This window comes from Mastigoproctus giganteus, chromosome 4, assembly GCF_048544385.1.
Source record: "Mastigoproctus giganteus isolate SK-2022 chromosome 4, ASM4854438v1, whole genome shotgun sequence".
NCBI classification, from domain to species: domain Eukaryota; kingdom Metazoa; phylum Arthropoda; class Arachnida; order Uropygi; family Thelyphonidae; genus Mastigoproctus; species Mastigoproctus giganteus.
Genome location: NC_143578.1, coordinates 76928555 through 76950774, shown reverse-complemented (window position 1 = coordinate 76950774; position 22220 = coordinate 76928555). Strand labels below are relative to the sequence as shown.

The 22220-nt window shown below is 38.2% G+C and overlaps 1 protein-coding gene across 1 annotated transcript in view; it reads right to left on the bottom strand.

Moving 5' to 3' along the window:
- The window catches only part of Tsr1 (Tsr1 ribosome assembly factor), a 256253-nt gene that overhangs the window by 20543 nt on the left and 213490 nt on the right, over positions 1-22220 (bottom strand). The window contains exon 18 of the mRNA XM_090371624.1: positions 15703-15843. Coding sequence (XP_090227750.1) covers positions 15703-15843 — 141 coding nt within the window. The remainder of the gene's footprint in view (positions 1-15702; positions 15844-22220) is intronic.

Below are 22220 nucleotides of genomic sequence, written 5' to 3'. Positions count from 1 at the left end.
CAGGTTGCTTGTGTAGCAGCCTGCATTTCATCAATTTTCACTGAACTGCACTGATGGATAATCAACTACAATGGTCTCTACGAAATTTTTGCCAAAATATTAACCATTGGAAAAACTGTACATGGTCACCTTTTATTTTTTCTGTTTGGAACATGAAAAATAAAGGATCAAATATATAAAAATAAAATGATAATATATAAGAATAAACAGATAATAAAAAACATCTAAATATGTTTTTTGAACCAGTCTTTTATTATTAGACTATTTATTTTTATATTAGTTTATTTTATTTTAAAATCAATTTGAAATTATATTCGTACATTCATTTCTTATTTTCTTTCTCTTTAGTTTGACTTGATAACGTTATCCCAGAGTGGATAAGAAATGGTTAAATGAAAATTACACTTTTTATCACATGATAGAGTGAACTACGAGTAAGGAAGATTCCTGTGTTACTCTTTTGACCCTCGAAACTAACGTTTCCAGTTAATCAATAATTAAAAATCTGAATTTTTTTTTCTACCTTTCTTAAAGACATAGTCGAACTTTTATGGCAATAGTTTCTGAAGTGATTCTTCATGGTTTTCATATAGAAATTGTGTGCAAGAACCTGTCAGGTTACACACCACTATCTTTGCAACTTTTGTTTTTTGCTTGAAGATTAAAACAATACAATACTGTATTTTGAAAGATTTATTGTTTTCATGGAATAAAGATGATAACACAAAATGCATAGTTTAAAATTTTATGCACTTAACACTCTTAAAATGGGAAAATGGAAGAGAAAAGAAACTGATGTTTCTATTTTATGTATAAAATTTTTTTTCAAGGTTAAGCAAATTAAATTTTTTTTAAAAATTAAAGGTATAAAACAAATAGCATATTTTAAAATTTTAATTAAAACTGAAAAAGTTTCAAAAAATTGAAAGTTTCAACAATTTCAATACATTTTCCAAAAAATAAAATGTTGGTGCTCATCAGGTGACCTGCCACCAAGCTAAAAACTTCAGTCTCCTATATTTTCTGTATACTAAATTTAATGAGACATTTCTGAAAAAGTGCACCGAATAACACCAACACAAAATAAACAAAACTTATTTTTTATGACAGAAAATACATGTAATAAGAATTTAACTAATTTTTACAAATGCAAGTTTTATTTCTGCTCACATACATTTATAACAGTCAAGTGGATGGAATGTATGTTATGCTTTCTCTCTCAATAAATTTAAATGCCCACTCATGTTTAGAAAAACTAATTGGTTGTTTTATTCCTTCAAATTTATTTATTTATTTATTTATTTGAAGTTTTTATTTATTACTTCTTTAACAATCAGACAACTTGGTTTCAAAATTAATTTCAATAACAAGCTATGGTAGTATGCTCCATTTCATTACAGTAGAAATGAATAATATGAGTCAATGTCAATTCTTTACTTATAACATGCATTACTTGCATTGTTACTTTATCTTCATTCATTGCTTTAAAACTTAAACTACAGGTTTGTATCATGCAGCCCACCCCTCGACGTGGGCACCTGTACATGGTGAGGGGACCTCCAAGTGACGCTGCTGGACTCCCAGACTAGCATCACTGGGATCCAACGCCCACAGCCCAGGTTCCAGGCTTACATCAATGGAATCCGACGTGTTTGCTGTGCACCGCGACCCATGGAAATTCGGAAAGGGGGATCCTGGTGGTTGAGGGGCCCAGCTTCAATACACCACTTTGGCCCCTGCTTCGACAAGACGGGAGGTCCTGGAAGGCCCGGCTAGGATCAATCGGCTAGTAGGCTTGCCTGCGAGGGTCAACCATGTCAATGCCATGCCCCTACCCTCATGGTCCGAGGGACAGGATTCAGGCTGGCGGCGGTGCGGGTATGGTGTCTGGGTAGCCCTGGCGCCCCACTCCCGAGCACATTTATTGCTTGCCGGGTAGTGGGCGTCCCTTTGGGCTCCGTGGTGGGTGGGGAGCCTGGGCACTGAACCACTTCAAAACTTCATGAATCATGATAAACATATTTCTTCAGGGGGCCCAACCCGGTCCCTATCTGAAAATACAGACGGAGAGGCAGATAGCATTATTGCTACAAAGAAGCAGCGAACCGAACTACCATCAGGGCCTGTCCCAAGGTTCTTAATTATGCATTCCACCAATGAAACACCGATTGGTAAAATGTCACCCTTTTTTATACAAAAAGGGTTGGATGGGTTAGCAGGTTCACCCAAGTCAGTTAAGAGGCTCCGTTCTGGGGACCTCTTGATTGAAACTAAAAATGACAGGCAGTCTGAACATCTACGAGTAACATCATCGGAGGAATACCCATAACAGTGACACCACACAGAACACTAAATTCATCGAGAGGTGTAATTTCAGAGTGGGACCTTCTCGACGTTACCGAGGAGGAAATCTGCTCGGAATTGAAGTCACAAGGAGTTATTGCCGACAAGAGAATTACTGCGCATAGGGATGGGAAACTTTTTAAAACCAGGAGTGTTATCCTGACTTTTAACTCTCCCAAACCTCCTGATGAGATTAAAGCTGGCTACATCAACTGTCCAGTACGTCCATATGTTCAAATCCTTTACGGTGTTTTAAATGCCAGAAATATGGACATTCTCAAATGGCCTGCTGTGGAGTCCTTGCATGTGCTCGATGTGGTGCAAAGGACCACGAAACAACAACATGTTCAGCCACGAAACCCACCTGCATTAACTGTGAGGGAGAACATCCAGCCTATTCACGAGCATGTCAGAGGTGGAAAGAAGAAAAAGAAATTCAACGGCTGAAGGCAGAGCTAAACATATCGTACCAAGAGGCAAGCAAAGCAGTGAAACCTCTCAACATCAACAAACCTACCTACGGCCAGAAGGTAACAGGAAGGTGTTCCATTGGAACTCAGATGGACATGACCATTCCTCCAAAGGAATCTTTCACTCCCATCGCACGTTATCTCTTAAGTCCTCAAAAACCTGCACAGAAAGACCAATCAGCTGCCACTCCTATATCGGTACCTCCTAATGCTCCACAAGTAACAAAAGCAATTACGAAAGAAAAGAATAAGAAAGGTGAAGTACCCCCTAGTACCCAAGAAAACATGGATGTTGAGCAGAAGGAGGTACCCGAAGATTCAGTTTTGGAGCTCTTTGCTGAGGAGGAAATGGACACTGGTCAGCGTCTGTACTTCCCCAGGAAGGATAAAGCCAAAACTGAAAAAGGTAAGCCCTCAGCACCTCGGAAGCCGCCTGATGGACCCACCAAGCCAAAATAATGGCTAAATTCCTACAGTGGAACTGTCGTGGATTCCGGCGAAACAATGATGACATCAAGGCCCTTCTGCAAAAGCATGAGCCAGTCTGCTTTTGCTTACAAGAGACATACCTGAAGGCAAATGAAAACTCTTCGCTTCGTAACACTACTGTCATTTGAAAGAACAGAATTAGGGATGGACCTGCTCATGGGGGTGTTGTTGTAATTCTGGGCAACCATACCCCATATCAAGCTATTGCGCTCACCACCAACATCGAAGTGGTAGCGGTTCGCGTTACGGTAGGGTTCTTAACAGTCTGCTCAGTTTATTTGCCACCTGGGGCTGATATCTCCCAGAGAGACCTTGATGATCTCATTGTGCAGCTGCCTACTCCTGGGCGATTTCAATGGACATAACACCCTGTGGGGTAGTGCAAACGTTAATGGAAGGGGACGTGTCATAGAGCATATGCTCAATGACAATGACCTATCTCTTCTAAATGTGGGAACTAACACCTTTTTTCCACATGCCTACCCGTACGTTCTCTGCTATTGACCTCTATATGCTCTCCCTCTCTCCTTCCTTCAATAACTTGGGAGGTAGAGGAGAATCTTTATGGAAGTGATCACTTCCCCGTGATAACCAGCCTACTTAAAGGGACGCCATGTTCACCTTTTTGGTTACCACGATGGAAGATTGATCAGGCTGACTGGAATACCTTTCAACACCTGGTAGACTTTAACATCAGTACAGTCAGTCGAAAGCCTATCAATGACACAGTGGCGTACATCACAGAAAGCATTATCCATGCAGCTGCAGCTACAATTCCGAAAACATCTACCCGGTTCCCGCCATTTCCAAAACCTTGGTGGAATACTGAATGCACAGCAGCAAAAAAGGCACAAAATAAAGCTTGGGGGATATTCCAATGATATCCTACCACAGTCAGTCTCTTAGCCTTCAAACGTGAACGTGCGATATATTCGCCGTCAGAGCCAAAAGGAATCGTGGGTCCGCTTTACATCCACCATTACCCAGTCAACCAACAGTAAAGCTATCTGGGACAAAATCCGGAAAATGAAGGGTAAATATACATTGCACCCTACATCGGTCCTGGAGTATAATGGATGCGTTATTGCAGACCCAACTGCAATAGTCAATGTACTTGGGGAGACCTTCTCTGCCATCTCGTCAACATCTGCTTACTCCCCAGAATTTCTGGTCTGGAAAGATAAATTTGAAAAGTGGCCAATTAACTTTAAATCTAAAAGGTCTCATCCCTATAACGGGCCCTTTACCACGGAAGAGTTAGAAACAGCTCTAACTCTTACCAAGTCAAGTGCTGCTGGACCAGATCTTATCCGTTATGATATGATCAAACATCTGTCTGCAAAATCCATGGACCAACTGCCTTTTCTATATAACAGAATATTTCAAGAAGAGCAGTTTCCGGATTCCTGGCATAAGGCAATCGTGCTTGCCTTTCCTAAGCCAGGAAAGGATCCTAAAATCCCAACGAACTACCGTCCTATTGTTCTGACTAGCTGTCTGTGCAAAATTCTGGAGAGAATGGTCAATGCCCACCTTATATGGTATTTGGAGGCTAATGGGTTCCTCTCCAGATTTCAGTGCGGCTTTCGTAGGAATAGGTCAACTTTGGACCATTTAATCAGGCACGAAACTTCCATTCGAGATGCCTTTTTAAAACGAGAATACCTGGTGTCAGTGTTCTTCGATATGGAAAAAGCGTATGACACAACTTGGAGATTTGGAATTTTAAAAGACCTCTACAGCATCGGCCTCTGGTAATCTCCCCAATTTTATTAAAAACTTTTTATGTCACCGTTCTTTCCAAGTCTGTGTAGGATCTACTCTCTCATGCTCTTTTAGTCAAGAGGAGGGAGTACCTCAAGGATCCGTTTTAAGTGTCACGCTTTTTACCATTAAAGTGAATTCCATCACAGAACAACTTCCTCCAACTGTAAACTGTGCCCTCTATGTTGACGATTTTAGCATATTCTCTCATTCCTGCAACATGAGGGTAATTGAGAGGCAACTGCAACGTGCCATTGACCATTTGAACTCATGGGCAACGAATAACGGGTTCAGGTTCTCTCCACAAAAGACTGTTTGCACGCATTTTTGCAGAAAGCGCAATCTTCACCCTGAACCTGAACTAAGGCTTGGACAAAATGCTATTCCAGTAGTACCTGAGACTTGATTTTTGGGGCTTATATTCGATAAAAAGCTGACCTTTCTAGAGCACATCCGTCAACTACGTGCGAAGTGCACGAGAGGTTTGAATATCCTACGTGCAATCTCCTCACATTCTTGGGGCGCTGACCGATGTACCCTCATGCACTCGTACGATCTAAGTTAAATTACGGGTGCCAGGTATATGCATCCTCGACTCAGCGTACTCCGATGGCTGGATCCCACCCACCATCAGGCGATCCGTATTGCCACTGGAGCATTTCGAACTTCTCCTGTCCATAGCCTCTATGTCGAAGCGAATGAGCCCTCGTTATCGCTTTGCAGGAAACAGTTGTCTCTACAGTATGCTTTGAAACTGAAATCCCTGCCAGACCATCCGACGTGGACACCCCTTTCCACGTTGGTAAAATCTGTACAACATTCGCCAGACTGCCAATCAACCATTCGATATTCGTATCCAAAGGCTACTCAGTGATTTGAACATCACATTAGACAATGTTGCCCCATCACCAGGGCAACATTTTCCACCCTGGCATGCTCGTGTTCCAAACTGCAACTTCTCCCTTAACAATTGGAGAAAGGACAATACTTCATCCACTGTCTCCCTGCAGCTCTTTTTAGCTGAGTGCTCGGAACATGCTGACTTCTTGCCCATCTACACAGATGGCTCGAGGTCAGAAATGTCTGTCGGATCTGCAGCTATTTTCCCAGACATCACAGTATCTGAGCAGATCTCCAATGAATGTAGTGTGTTCACTGCAGAGCTGCATGCGGTTGAGCTAGCCTTAGATCGTATACAAACCACCCACCACAAAAATATTATATATACCGATTCTCTGAGTTCATTGCAGGCTTTATCATCGATGAGGTTCAACCCTCATCCTGTCCTGACCCGGATACAGCAGAAGCTGCACTTCCTTGCAGAATTCAAATTTGATTTCGTTTCTGCTGGATCCCAGGCCACATTGGGATCTCAGGAAATGATTTGGCAGACACTGCAGCCAAATCAGCGAACCTATTTAACTCTTGCCTGTCAGTCCCCTATACAGACTACAGGCCAGTAATCCGAAAGCAACTGGTATCCCAATGGCAACACTCATGGCATGGACAGACTACAAACAAGTTATACGAGATTAAGCCTGTAACTGAACATTGGCTATCTGCTGAGGGCAGACGATCGTCCTATGTGTAGAAATTGTGACACCATTTTAACAGTCCGTCATATTTTAATTGAATGTCCGTCTTTTTATAATGACCGCCGTTTATGTTTTAGCCATCTGTCTGAACCTTCTACACTCAGAGAGATTTTATCGGACAATGACGTGTCAGCTATTTTTAAGTTTTTACAACTTATTAATCTAAATAATTCTATCTAGAATATTTTTATAGTTTTATGCTATATGAACGTTTTATGTCGTATATATTTTTTACAATAATATACAAATAATTTTATATTCTACATCCTTTTGACTTGGCGCATTATAGCCTTAGATGCTAATGCACCATAAAACTCTAAAACAAACAAACAATCATGCAGCCCATGCAAAGTACTTGATCAACATGGGCAAGGGGTGTGATCTGACAGACTTCGAAAAAGGGATGATTATTGGATAACAGTTGAAGGGTAGCAGCATTATGGAAGCTGCAAATATCGTGGGCCATTCATGGGGTGCTATAGTTAAGGTGTTCCAAGAGTGGGCAGATAGCTGACAGAGCAGCAATCATTGCACAAATGGTGCGGGTCCCCATGCCTATATGAACGTTTTATATCGTATATATTTTTTACAATAATATACAAATAATTTTATATTCTACATCCTTTTGACTTGGCGCATTATAGCCTTAGATGCTAATGCACCATAAAACTCTAAAACAAACAAACAATCATGCAGCCCATGCAAAGTACTTGATCAACATGGGCAAGGGGTGTGATCTGACAGACTTCGAAAAAGGGATGATTATTGGATAACAGTTGAAGGGTAGCAGCATTATGGAAGCTGCAAATATCGTGGGCCATTCATGGGGTGCTATAGTTAAGGTGTTCCAAGAGTGGGCAGATAGCTGACAGAGCAGCAATCATTGCACAAATGGTGCGGGTCCCCATGCCTATATGAACGTTTTATATCGTATATATTTTTTACAATAATATACAAATAATTTTATATTCTACATCCTTTTGACTTGGCGCATTATAGCCTTAGATGCTAATGCACCATAAAACTCTAAAACAAACAAACAATCATGCAGCCCATGCAAAGTACTTGATCAACATGGGCAAGGGGTGTGATCTGACAGACTTCGAAAAAGGGATGATTATTGGATAACAGTTGAAGGGTAGCAGCATTATGGAAGCTGCAAATATCGTGGGCCATTCATGGGGTGCTGTAGTTAAGGTGTTCCAAGAGTGGGCAGATAGCTGACAGAGCAGCAATCATTGCACAAATGGTGCGGGTCCCCATGCCTATATGAACGTTTTATATCGTATATATTTTTTACAATAATATACAAATAATTTTATATTCTACATCCTTTTGACTTGGCGCATTATAGCCTTAGATGCTAATGCACCATAAAACTCTAAAACAAACAAACAATCATGCAGCCCATGCAAAGTACTTGATCAACATGGGCAAGGGGTGTGATCTGACAGACTTCGAAAAAGGGATGATTATTGGATAACAGTTGAAGGGTAGCAGCATTATGGAAGCTGCAAATATCGTGTTCCAAGAGTGGGCAGATAGCTGACAGAGCAGCAATCATTGCACAAATGGTGCGGGTCCCCATGCCTATATGAACGTTTTATATCGTATATATTTTTTACAATAATATACAAATAATTTTATATTCTACATCCTTTTGACTTGGCGCATTATAGCCTTAGATGCTAATGCACCATAAAACTCTAAAACAAACAAACAATCATGCAGCCCATGCAAAGTACTTGATCAACATGGGCAAGGGGTGTGATCTGACAGACTTCGAAAAAGGGATGATTATTGGATAACAGTTGAAGGGTAGCAGCATTATGGAAGCTGCAAATATCGTGGGCCATTCATGGGGTGCTGTAGTTAAGGTGTTCCAAGAGTGGGCAGATAGCTGACAGAGCAGCAATCATTGCACAAATGGTGCGGGTCCCCATGCCTCATTGATGGCTGCCTTGTGTGAGTTGGTAGATGGACAACACTGAAACAGCTGACTATATGGACTGTGGCCAGGAAACAACCAGTGGTGTTTTCAAGACCACAATCCAATTAACTCTCCTCCACATGGTTTCCTGGAGCAGGTGCTGCTTGGTTAGGGTACCCATGCCTATGGCCATCCATTGCCAATAATGACTAAAGCTTGTATCTGAATGGCATTGCTATACCATTGATGACCAGAAAAATCCACCATGGGCTATTGCCAATCTATGGGATGCCATCCGGGTAGCATGTACAACATTCCTCCTGCAACGTTCAGAGGCCTTACAGAGTCCATGGAGGTATTGGCAGCAACAGGATGACATACCCACTACTGGTAGGTGATCAATGTTTTGACTTGACAGTGTGTATCTTTATATGATTTAATTTTTAAGCATGCTTTCTGTAATATTTTGAATATTGTAAGTGTAGGGAACATTCTTAATATTTATATATCAATAGCTACATGTAAGGTAAGCAAATTAGTTAAGTGCTATTTTTTTTTTTTTTTTTTTTATATATACATATGCACACAGAATGATTACTTGACCTTGAATACACATATGCATATATATAGTGGTGCAATACCACCACTTTGCTTATTGGAGGCTTGAAGTGGTGGAACCCATGTTTAGTGTCCAGAGCTAAGTTCCGGTCAACCCTTCCCAATCTCTTCCATCATGCAGTATGACTGATGACTTTTGAGGTTATGATGAACATCATGGTGAGATCCAATCTTCTTTACATTTTGAGGGTACAGCTTTAAAATGGTATTCGCAGGGCCTGCTTCTAGTTAGTATACTGGATCGAACCTAATGGTAACTCTCTAGGAGGTTTCCAGATCAAGTAGTGCATAATCTTGCTACCTCTACTCTGCCAGATAGTGACTGGAGGGAGTCCAAGTAGTGTGTATCCAGGGGGGGACGCATTGTCAAGGATCTAGGTATATTCTTACCATGTGTACGTCATATCCAAAAATTTCATTACTTCTTACAGCATGCCCCCCCGCCCCCTTCTTACTATTGAATACACCATGAATTATCAAACTAATAGAGTAAGCTTATCTACGAAAAGATCTAAACCTCCCAAACGCTTTCTAGTTCATTTCACAAATATATGTGGTCTCAATTCTAATCTCAATGATGTCCATTTCCAATTGCAGTCTGCCAAACCCCATTTACTTTTTCTGACAGAATTTCAGTTATCAGTTGATTCAACTACTGCTCATCTCAGTTGCCCAAATTATTCACTGTATGATTCCTTTCGCCTTAAAGGTGGTACTTGTGCATATGTTCATTCCGATATTCCCTGTCAGAGACTTGGTAATTTGGAATCTCCTCTTTTCAACCTTCTCCGGCTTAAAATCTCTCTACCAAATTCATCTGTTGTCTCTGACTCCACTAATCACTTGGAGCTCTTTGACTTCCTCTCTTTGCAACTTGACTTTTTCCAGTCCAACTTTGCTAACAGTGAGGTAATTTCCCTTGGTGATTTTAATGATCGCAACTCCAGCTGGCTTCTGTTTTCTAGTCACACAGACCCAGCTGGTTGAGATGCTGAGGTTTTAGCAATTACTAATAACCTCGCACAGATTGTTCATTTACCTACTAGATTACCGGACAATTCTAACCATACAGCCAAAACATTTGATCTTTTTCTCACAAACAACCCTTCTAAGTACATGGTTGAAGTGAGTGGTCCTTTAAGCACCTCAGACCACAACTTGGTGATTGTCTCTTCTCCAATGGAGCCTTTATCTCATAGCTATTCCCAACCTCATATTGTTTGGCATTACAAGAATGCAAAATGGGATTACTTGTGAGATTTCTTTTCTTCTTTTCCTTGGTCGGATTACTATTTCAAAACTTCTGATGTCAACGTTTTGCTCAGATCATGTCAGTGAAATTATTCTTGTAGTAATGGAATCCTTTATTCCACACTCCACTTTAAAATCTTGTCCTTTATCTAAACCTTGGTTTTCCATTGAATATGCTAAGGCTGTTCAAGAGAAGAATGTTGCATATTGTAATTGGCTTGTTTCCAAATCTTCAGTTTCATTTTCTGCCTACATCAAAGCTCGCAACAATTGTAAAGCTGTTATTAATCAGTCCAAACTAGATTTTGAACAGGCTAAGAGTAGAAAACTTGCTTCCTGCACTAAGTTGAACCATTCTGGTCTCTTGCCAAAGTTATTGGCTGCAACTTTTGCTCACCTCAGTCAAAACGAGTTGGTTCTGTTGTCACTTCAGCCAAGGATAAAGCTGACCTGCTAGCATCCCATTTTTCTCCAACTCATGTATTAATGATCTTGGTAAATGTACCTTCCAACATGCTCCATTTAATGCCCCCTGTGGCCTTCCATCAAAAGGATGTCAGAAGGATTTTGACGAAGCTTGATGCTAAGAAAGCTCCAGGTCCTGATGGTTATTTCTCCACTTGTTCTCAAAACTTGTGCTCCCGAACTTACTCCTGTTCTTTGCCACCTTTTTTCACTTTCTTATTCCAAAGGTGTTTTGCCTTCTGTTTGGAAATTTGCTCATATCCAGCCAGTTCCTAAAAAAAAGGGTGACAGATCCCTCCAATCCAATTACTTCTACTCTTTCTAAAGTAATGGAGAAACCAATTTACCGCCAACTCTTAAACTACCTAGAAACCTTCCGCCTGATCAATGATCGCCAGTATGGATTCCATCAGTGTTGATCCACTGGTGATATTCTAGCTTATGTTACCCATTTATGGACAAATTCAATGGAAAAGTTGAGTGAAACACAAGCAGTTGCTCTTGACATCTCAAAGGCTTTCGATCATGTTTGGCATATAGGTCTCTTAAACAAGCTCCCACCTTATGGTTTGCCAACTGTTTTTTGTAATTGGTTATCCAGTTTTCTCTCTGATTGCTCACTGAGGGTGATGGTAGATGGCTCTCTGTCTTCTAACTGAAAGAACTGAACCTTGTCCCCCAAGGTTCAGTTCTTCCCCCACTCTTTCCCTCTTGTATATTAATGACCTTTACATTGACTAGAAATCCTATCTATAGTTTTGCCGATGATAGTACATTGCATTCCACTTTCCATTTTGAGAAACCTTGCCCTGCACAATCAGCTTCAACTTCTCGAATATCCACTACCAATTCCTTAAATGACGATCTCCAGGTAATTCTCCAGTGGGGCAAAGACAATTTAGTTGATTTCAATCGTTCTAAAACTCAGTCTTGTTTTATATCTCGCAAAAAGGATTCTTTTGCTCCTATGCTTATCCTTGGTGACACTCAGATTTCTAGGCAAGTTCATATATCTCTCTTTTGGGGATTACCATGACTTTAATCTCTCTTGGCACAAACACATTACAAATATTGCTTCCTCTGCATCTATGAAACTTGGTTTTCTCTTTTGCTCTCGGCTTTACTTTTCTTTGGTGGACTGCTACTCCACTTATGTAAAATTATGGTCTAAATAATCTTTGACAACATTGATAAACATCATGATATACACTATTTATCCTGCCGCTTATTAATAAATCAATTGTGACATCCTTTCAGGAAGTACAGATTGCTGTTGCAGAAACTGCACACAAAATGAACACCTGCACCAACGAATGACACCTTTGTTGAACAATCAACTTTTTTAAAGTGAAAAATAAGTCAAACTACTGTATATCATGCTTTGAATGTTCACAACAACACATTACTATCCCCCTGACATTTGGAATGTGAAAGATTTAAGTGAATAAATTCTAAACAAAAAGTCAAGACGCTTTGACTTGAAGGTGTTTTCAGACTTTGTTCTAATTAGATAAATTCTTCTGTGAATTTTTTTATGAAAAACTCAAAAGACATCACTATTACAGCTGTTTTGGGGGTCTTACCGGATTCGCATCTAATAGGGGGCAGTCTTAATGAGCAATTTTCTGTTGAAAGGTGAATAATGTATATCTATGTTCAACTGGAAGCTGTGTGCAAATATAACTAACCTATACTTCAGGCTAAGAGCTATACTTCAAGTACAGTCAGTCCTCGTATAACACGTGTTTACATTACACGAATTCGATCATACATGATTTATAAATAGGGGAACGATATCTTATATAACACGAACTGAATTCGCTTATGCACGATTCGCCTTTGTGTTTACAAGAAATGGCAGCCGAACACTGAATCACCCCAACTGAATGCAATACGATAGGAATGAAGAGAAAATTTGAAAATGTATTTATGTGTTTTATATCAGTGAAGGGGAAACACATTTCACCATAATAACGTAAAAACCAACACAATTCCAGCTATTGGCATAATGGCAAATGCCATTAGATAGAGTTTACTACCAGTTTATAACAGATTTCACTAGCAGAAATGCAACTGGAAATTATTTTTGTTTAATGGTAGTAACCCCCAAAAAATGTGCTTTAGTAAAATGTGAGGTGTTAATAGTGTATCTCTGCCTTTACAGTGTTGTTTATTCAGTTGCTACACCTGTGCAGCTTTTTTGTGTATCAAGCGTGCCTCCTCATTTTGTAATTGTGCTTTATTCCCTAAAAATGAGTAAAATACTTAAAGGTGTGAAAAGGAAGCATCCTGGTGAAGACACTGCAGATTCAGAGAGAAAAAAAAAAAGCAATATCGATAAACAGAGGCGGACTGGGTCAAAAATTCTTACCCAGGAAAATTTATAGTGGCCTCATACTACGGTTTATGGCCAAAATCACACCGGCCTCCGCCCCACCAGGGTTTCTCCGGTAAGGCTTATGGCCAGTCCACCACTGTCAATAGTGAGAAAATGTGAAACGCTTTGAGCGAAATGAAAGACCATGTGATATTGCACGTGCTACAGACCTAAATGAGGCAATGCTGAGAATGTAAGAATGCAGACAAAATAACTTTCATAGCAGGAACAACTCAAAGTGTAATTAAAATCCATTAGATTAAGACACAAAGAATTGGAAGAGATGCAGCGGCTGTCAATTGTTTGGATAGAAAATCAAACAAAAAACAAGTTTGCTTACGATAAAAGCATTAGCAATATTTTATTACGTAATAGTCGTAATAAAATACGTATTTTATTACGACTATTACGTAATAAATATTTTATTTATTTAAATAAATTAATTTATTTAAATAAATAAAATTAAATAAATAATTTATTTAAATTAAATAAATAAAATTAAATAAATAATTTATTTAAATTAAATAAATTAAATAAATAATTAAATAAATAAATAAATAAAATTAAATAAATAATTTATTTAAATATTTTATTTATTACGTAGTAAATATTTTATTACGTAATAGTCGTAATAAAATACGTAAGTATTTTATTACAATTATTTATCGTGTTTGGTAATGTTTTGGTTACAAATGTGTGTGTTCAATCTTGGGTGGTCGGCACCTAACCCTATTTTTCCCATAGGGCCTGTTGTTTATATTGCACGATTTTGCATTGCACTAGGATTTCTAGGAACACAACAATCGTGCAATACGAGGACTGACTGTATAGGCCTTTCCTCCTTTATTAATTTGCTGCTTCAGGCAGCAAATTAATAAAGGAGGAAATTTCTGCATATTTTTTTTTATTTTTGTAAGTTTTCATAAGTGAACTAATAAAGAAAAATAGAGATATGAAGAGATTTGAATTACCTACCTTTTGAAATTTAGGGAAAAAAAAAAAAAAAATATATACATACATATATACATACATACATATACATACATATATACAGTAAACCCCTGCTATTCGCGGTTTCGCGATCGCTGATTTAATATAAAATGAAACTTTAAAAAATCTGAATTTTAAAGCGCCTTGAATATTTTCCGCCATAAAAAAACATGGGCGTGGCTAAAATTATCTTTCCTGGTCAAAACAGCGTTCAGTGGGTGGGGGGGAGAGGGGTAACAAAATCGCGACGTGGATGTTTCTCGCTAATCCTTGTTCAGTATGTGTTATGCGCTTGTCATGGAAGGTTTGGTAGTTTGCTTTTAATTTATATGCTTATAAATTGATATGCTTACAAAAGTGATAAGTCTACCGTTTTGCAGTGTAAAACAGACTTTTTCGAGTGTGTTAACGGAAGAAAGTGCCTTTATTATGGACAAGTTCTTTTTTACCCGTACAAAAATATGGCTACGAATAACAAGGGAAATGTGAAAATATCAAAGAAGGTATTGACATTAGCGAATAAAATTGAGTTATTAGACAAAATTTCTAATGGTGAAAATGTCTCTTCAGTGGCAAAACATTATAAAATCAATGAGTCAACGGTATGATCAATCAAAAAATAGGAATTAAAAATCCGCCGTAGTGTCCGTGAAAACGCGCTAATTGCTTCAAAAATTTGCTCTGTAACTCTTGATGTTAAATTAGAAAAAATGGAAAAAGCTTTAAATCTGTGGATAGAAGACCGAACTCAAAATAAAATTCCATTAAGTTCACTCATCATTCGTGAAAAGGCAAAACTCCTTTATCAACACTTTAGCGAAACTGGTGATAGCACTGGCGGGATAAGTTTTTTTGTTAGCAAAGGCGCTGGTTTGAAAGATTTGTTTGAAATTTATAATAAATATTACATTTAATATTAAATTGTTTCTTATTTTCATTTCGATGCCATATGCTTGCATTTCACTATGTACGTCTATGTACATAGTCATATTATGAAGGTACATATAATACATACATAGACGAAATTTCAGACTACTCTTTCTTATATATTTCATACTTTGGAACGGAACCTCTTTATTACTGTGGGAGCCATAACTCAGTATTCGCGTTTTCGGTATTCGCGACATTTCTCAGGAACGTAATCCCCACGAATAGTGGGGGTTTACTGTATATATTTCACTAAAGAAGTTCAAGAAAAATCAAACATGCTGAAGATGCAACAAATTTTATAAATATATAAATTTAGTTGAGGAATCTACAAGGAATATCCACATGTTAAGAATAAGTACTTTTAACAGCAACAAATGAAGAGAAATATGTATGTATATATAAAAACTATAAAATTAAGTGACTTATTTAAAATAAGAATGAAATTTACTTATAATGCATATTCAATGATTTAAAACATACCTCTGTTGAAAAACATGTACCTCACTACTGTTGTTTTTTTACTGATTTTAAATGGATGCCCACTTAAAACTATCCGCTTTAGTACAACACGATCTGGATCTATGCTGTGTACTGATCCTGTGCTTACCAACTCCTGATATCCTATGTTTAGGAGTAGACATATTGATATTGCGTAATAAATATAAATTTTGGAAATTGTATTGAAAACAGCATTAACTATTTATTTTATAGGCAGAAACAGGTTGTTCGTTTTTCAGAATGTTCGAAAAACTGGCAACCCTGAATACAAATCTAAATGAGCAACAACTGTCAAAATCAAAGTTTGTACGGGTAAGTAGAAAATGCATCGGTAGTTTGCACTGTGACTTAATCACGTAGTAGAATGACTATATGATGAACTCTTTTATTAATTGTATTATTTTATTCCTATTTATTCTTTTATCATAACATTTGATAAAATTTGGAAACTTGGGCACAGTGAAATTTCTGAACAATTAGTGACAAAATCTCTTTGATAATTAATGTTCCAGTATAAAAAAAAATAAATGAAAAAAAATCAAGAAGTGCAGTTGATTATAATTTGTTGTACAATAACTGCTCTTCCCATGTTTCTCAATTGCAAGCTTCTCATTCCCATATTTTTACTGACAACTTATCACACATCCTGCATTAATTAGGTACATAGAGAAATTGTAAAAAAGCAGGCAACCAATGGAGCAGATTACTGATGCATTCTCCCCTCATTCTCATTTACTCCTGCTCAGATCTTTCAGTTACGTTCACTCGGCTTATCACAGCATTAAATACTCCAATGAAATTTTATTTACTCAAAAAGACTTTATGCAGGTTTACTAATTTCCATGCTGTAATGCAAAATTTTGTAAGGAAAATAAAACGTCGGTTGATTTTTTGATGAAAACTCAATTAAAGTTTCGTTCTGTTCATTTTTGTTCTTCATTATATTTTTTTCTCTTTATTAAAAGCAGATTTTTGGAGTTCATGAGTCTTTTTACTATATTGTTGATTTAAGTTTGGTTACGAAAAAAGGAAAAGGTTTCTTTATTTTTCATAACCTGACCTTAAATGGTAGGTTAGGAAATAATAGAAAAGGTTTCCTTATATTTTATGACCTAACCTTAAACGTTAGGTTAGGAAATAATAGAAAAAGAAAGAAAGATTCTTTATATATATATATATTTAAATAATGGCTTAAAAGTTTAACATAAAATAAGAAAATAAATAAATATTAAGCTATCATTAGAGGCAGCAAAATGCACCTTCTCCACATGAAGCCCAGATATATCCGATAAAAAAACATAAGCCAGTAGTATGGCAAAAAGGGGGGGGGGGAGGGAATTAAAGGTAAGATATAAACAGTAGCCGATAGCCCCTATATAATTTAGCACTTTAATTCCAATTAATAAAACCGATATAAAATTTAAAATAATGCCAATTATAATATGATTTAGCGGTACCTGGCTAAGCTTACATTATGTCACTGGTGTGGCTCTGATCTAGAGTACTGTCTGTTCTAAATTATTTCTCACTGCATAAGGACCACCGCTGTGCAAATCCTCTGCATTGGTGGAGGAATGGGTGGTTTGGTTCTTCGATCTTTTCGCCTTTGCGATGATTTGTATAGCGATTGAAATGCAGCGATTCCATGACCATTATCGGCCTCGTGGTCCTCTGTCGATATGGGGCATAATGGTCAGTCTATTATTTTGATATTTTGTTTTTCTTTCAGTAGTTCGTTTAACCCCTTTTTGGTGATATTTCATGTTTTTCGGAACTGGTACCTTCTAGGGGGGGGGGGTACGATGACCAGTGTGGTAACAGGATTGTGCAGTCAACAAAAATCTATATGAAGCTTGCACAACTGAAGGGCCTTATTTTGAACATGACAGGGCATGTTCAAAACAAGTGCAAATTATCTAAAGATGATATTATTATCATGAAAATCTTAGACAACACCAGAAGGATTATTTATTCATCCAATACAAGGCGACGGTTATCGAAAAAACTATTCAAGGAAAAACGGTTCACTTCATTCTCAAGATAAATATGAACATGTCAGTTCTGTGACAAAGCAGATTGTTCACAACTTAGGAAACACATGCATGCATGTGCTAAAAATAGTGATCACTTGCAAATTCACCACATTTCTGTGGAATACAGCAAAATATCATATATGTTTTGTAATAGCATTACCTACTGCATCATCCATCTCTAGCAAGTTTTCTGGTCTGTCTGTCCGAAACAGAAAATCCTCATCTGCAGATCTCAAAAAATTAACAAAAGTTTTCAATTTATGAAACATTGCACTCTTGCTTAAATAAATGTAATTTATTTTGCTGCCTTTACTGTCCACAGATGCAAAAATGGTTGAAGGATAAATCAATCTGCACAATAACATGGCCTGGGAACAGTCCAGACCTCAAGCAAATTGAAAATCGTTGGAACAAAATGGGCATTTCAGTAATGTAAAAGAAATCAAACGCACACTCAGAGAGCTGCAGGAGATATTCAGAACCTTATCCAGTCAATGCCATGATGATGTGAAGCAGTCATCAAAGCAATGGATGGGCCTATGAAATATTAGTGTGCACTCTGTTTTTTCTGGTTATACAACTGCTTGTCATCCTATGAAAAAAAAAAAAAAAAATATCACTGCTTTCGTAGAATTTTTATTATTATATGAACCATAAATAACTCTGTTATTTTGGAGAAAAGTACTTCATTGTATATTTTACCCATAAGGCATAAAAGTAAATTTTTCTGCAATTAATAGTTTCATGTGTATTGTGACTCAAGGCATTACTTATGTTCTTTCAGCTATTTCTAAAAGATTAGCTGACAGTATAAGGACAAACAACTTAAAAAATTAGGTGATGCAATTTGTTTTGAGCACTACAGTATGTTACTTAAAGCTGTTTAGCATTAGTAGAGGCGTATGATGCAAGAAATAAAGCTTATACAGCATCAGCCAAAAAAACCACCCTTCCCATTTCACCCAGCAACTCACTCCAAAAGTTTGTTGTCTAGTTCTGTCTTGAATTTATTTAAGCTGTTAACTTCCAATAACAACAGATGGAAGTTAATCTAATATGAATTGGTAACTGTATTTACAAAAAATAAAAAATACCCCCCTTTTGGAAGGGAAACGGCACAATAGAAATGACATTCATTTGCATTATTTTTTCTAGCTGGTAATGAAAAGATGCAGTATGTTTATATTAATTGCTGAAAAATATTAAATTCTTATATTTATTGTAAGTAATGAGCTGATGGGCAATTAAAGGACTGTAGGAATATTGCACTTGAACTATGAGTTGGTAAGAATTAGAGTGGTGTAAATCAGTTTTAAAATAATGACTTACACCTGTGTACACTGAGTGGGCAGAAATCATGGGATACCGATCTAGTAACAGGTAGGCCCACCTTTTGCCCGGATAAGGGCAGTCACACAGCAAGGTATTGAGACCACTAGTTCACAAAAGTGTTCCACAGGTACAGTCAGGTATGCTACAATGAACAGTTTTTATCAATAAAATCAGGATGCTAAAGAACGCAGAGGAATACTATCGGCTGATGTAGCATGCGCGTGCACATGTGTCAGGGCCTTCCCGCTTTGATTAGAGCGCCAGTTATCATCTTTATTATCGTTTGTAAAGTTCAGTTATCTGCTTATATGCCCTTTAGCAGAGAAAATATATTTTTAATTATTCTGCTATATAATTTTAGCAGCCGGCAAAATAGTGAGAAAGCTAATTAACTTAAACATTAAGAAATAATTTCCAGGCGAGAAAGTGTAGGAGATCTAAGTACTGAATATGGTATGGCTAAATCAACAATCAGTACAATTTAAAAAAAACAAGGAAGAAATAAAAAGTGCACACGTCGCGAAGGGAATCTAGGTTAAGCAGTTCACGTTGTAACATCACAGAAAAGATGGAAACTCTTCTATTAGTGTGGATTAATGAAAAACAAATGGTAGGTGATAGTGTCAGTGAGGCTATTATTTGTGAAAAGGCCAAATAATTGTTTGAGGAACTTGGTGCTAAGGCTCCTAGACAAGTACTGATTCAGTACTAGGTACTTGTACTAGGAGCCTTATAACCAAGTTCCTCAAACAATTGTTTGAGGAACTTGGTTATAAGGCTCCTATTCACAAATAATCTCTGTGAAGGAGGTTTTTTGGCACCAAGGGGTGGTTTACAGGATTTAGGAAAAGGACTGGATTACACAGTGTTGTGAGGCTGCCAGTGCAAATAGGGATGCTACTGAGCAACATCGTGAGAAATTTAAGAAAATAATTGAGGATGGAGGCTTTCTTTTGCAGCAGGTGTTTAATTGCGATGAAACCAGATTTTTTCTGGAAGAGAATGCCATGCAGAACATATATCATGAAGGAGGAGAACACCTTGCCTGGCCATAAGCCAATGAAAGATTGGCTTACATTGCTCTTTTGTGCTAATGCTTCGGATGATTGCAAGGTCAAGCCACTGCTCGTGTACCATTCGGAGAACCCTAGAGCTTTTAAAAACATCAGGAAAAACCACCTTGGAGTTTTGTGGCATTCCAACCACAAGGCTTGGGTGACCAGGAGTCTTTTCTCTGACTGGGTGACTGAGGTATTTGGCCCATTGTCCGTGACTATCTTAGGGAGAAGGAGCTTCCATTGAAGGTTCTTTTGGTCAGGGACAATGCTCCAGCCCACCCTCCTAAATTGATGGAAGAATTACTAGATGAGTTCAGTTTTATCAAGATTTACTTCTTGCCACCTAATACGATGCCTATCCTCCAGCAGGCGCAAATTTTAAAAAACTCTACACTAAGGCACTGTTCAGGAAATGTTTTGAGGTCACTTCTTCCAGAGATGTGACTCTGAAGGACTTTTGGAAGGGTCACTTCAATATACTGGATGCTGTTTTCCTAATTGTGGTTGTTTGGAAGGGGGTTTCTGTTAGGTGCTTGAATTCAGCTTGGAGGCCATTGTGGCCTGATTGCTGTGGCTCGAAAGGACTTCGAAAGCTTTCAAAAGTTGGAGGAAGAGCCTGTTGTGAAGGAAATTGTGTGTCTGGGCAGTTGCATGGAGGACCACAGGAAGGAGCTAGCAGAGCTTCACGATGAAGAGGCAGAGGCACTGAAGAAGAGGAAGGCTTTCGGGGACGGGAAGGATGAGGACAAGAAAAAAAGTCAGAACATTCCAGTTGAGGACCTAAAAGAGGTGTTCTCTTGCTGGAATAAACTGTCCAAATTTATAAAAGATTATCACCCGGATGCTGGATGCTGCTGCTGCTGTGGAAATGGACCTTAATCATTTTAATGACACCTTGATGGCCCACTTTTGGAGGGTCCAAAAATCCAGGATAAAGCAGTCAATCCCTGGATTCATTCTCCAAAAAGGTGGACAAACGCCCTCCAACTGATGAAACTCCCAGGCCCAGGTGCCAAATGATTTGTTGATTAGTTGGTCAAAACTTTATCATTGCGACTCGTTTGGTCTTGTGATGGTGCGGCTGTTTGTTTAATCCCTGAACAACAAATTGTTTGAAGAGGCTCTTCCTCCAAGTGGTCTGGGCTGGGCAGCTGAGGTGATTGTTCCCTCAGCTGGCAGATAGAGCTTGTTTAGGACTGGTTCTTTTTGTAATTTCGTGTAATCAAAATTTTGTGATTGGTTAAGAAAGTACTAGAGCATAATGCCAAGAACTAGGAAAAAGATTCCGGCCCCTCCAGTGGAAGAATCAGAAGAATCTTCGGAGGAAAGCTCGGAGTCGTCAGTTGAAGAAGTTACAGGAGAGGTCTCGAGTAGACCACCTGAAAAGAAAAGAATTCCAGATGGGAAGAGTTCAAGACAGAAGACACCTCTAGATTCACAGGAGAAGTCCTCGGAATTTGCACAGTGTATGTTAGAACCTACCACCTTGGAGAATTTGGAACATTATAGAAGTAAATTAAGGTTTTTTGTATCGGCTTTAAAAAAGCCAAGTGTACACGATCTAGATATTGTAATGGGATACTGGGAAAAGATGGCTGAGTTGGTGCAGTCCTTGACTGTTCGAAATGTGTTCCTTGAGACCAAGTTGAACACTTTGATGGAACAGAAAGAAAAAGAAGAGGCTGATCAAAGATCATATGCAGAGGCTGTCAGTTCCAGTGAGGTAAAGTCCAAGAATAAAATGATTATAGTGAAGGTAAAGGCGGACAAATATAGTACTAGTGACCAAGTTAAGAGTGAGTTGATAGGACGAGTTGCCCCTGTCTTAACTGACGTCAAGATAGTATCAGTTCGACCTATAAGAAATAAAAGGGTAATGATCGAAACTGCTTCTGAAGTTGAAGCAGTTTCGATCGTTGAAAATTGAAGAGTGTACGGAGATACAAAAGCTTGGGATGGAGGGTGAAAGGCCCCTTCGTCGATTGCCAAGATTAGTAATTTTTGATGTTGATTCAGATGTAGATCGAGAGTCCCTAAAAAATGAATTGTGGGAAAGGAATTTGGTTGACGGATTTGT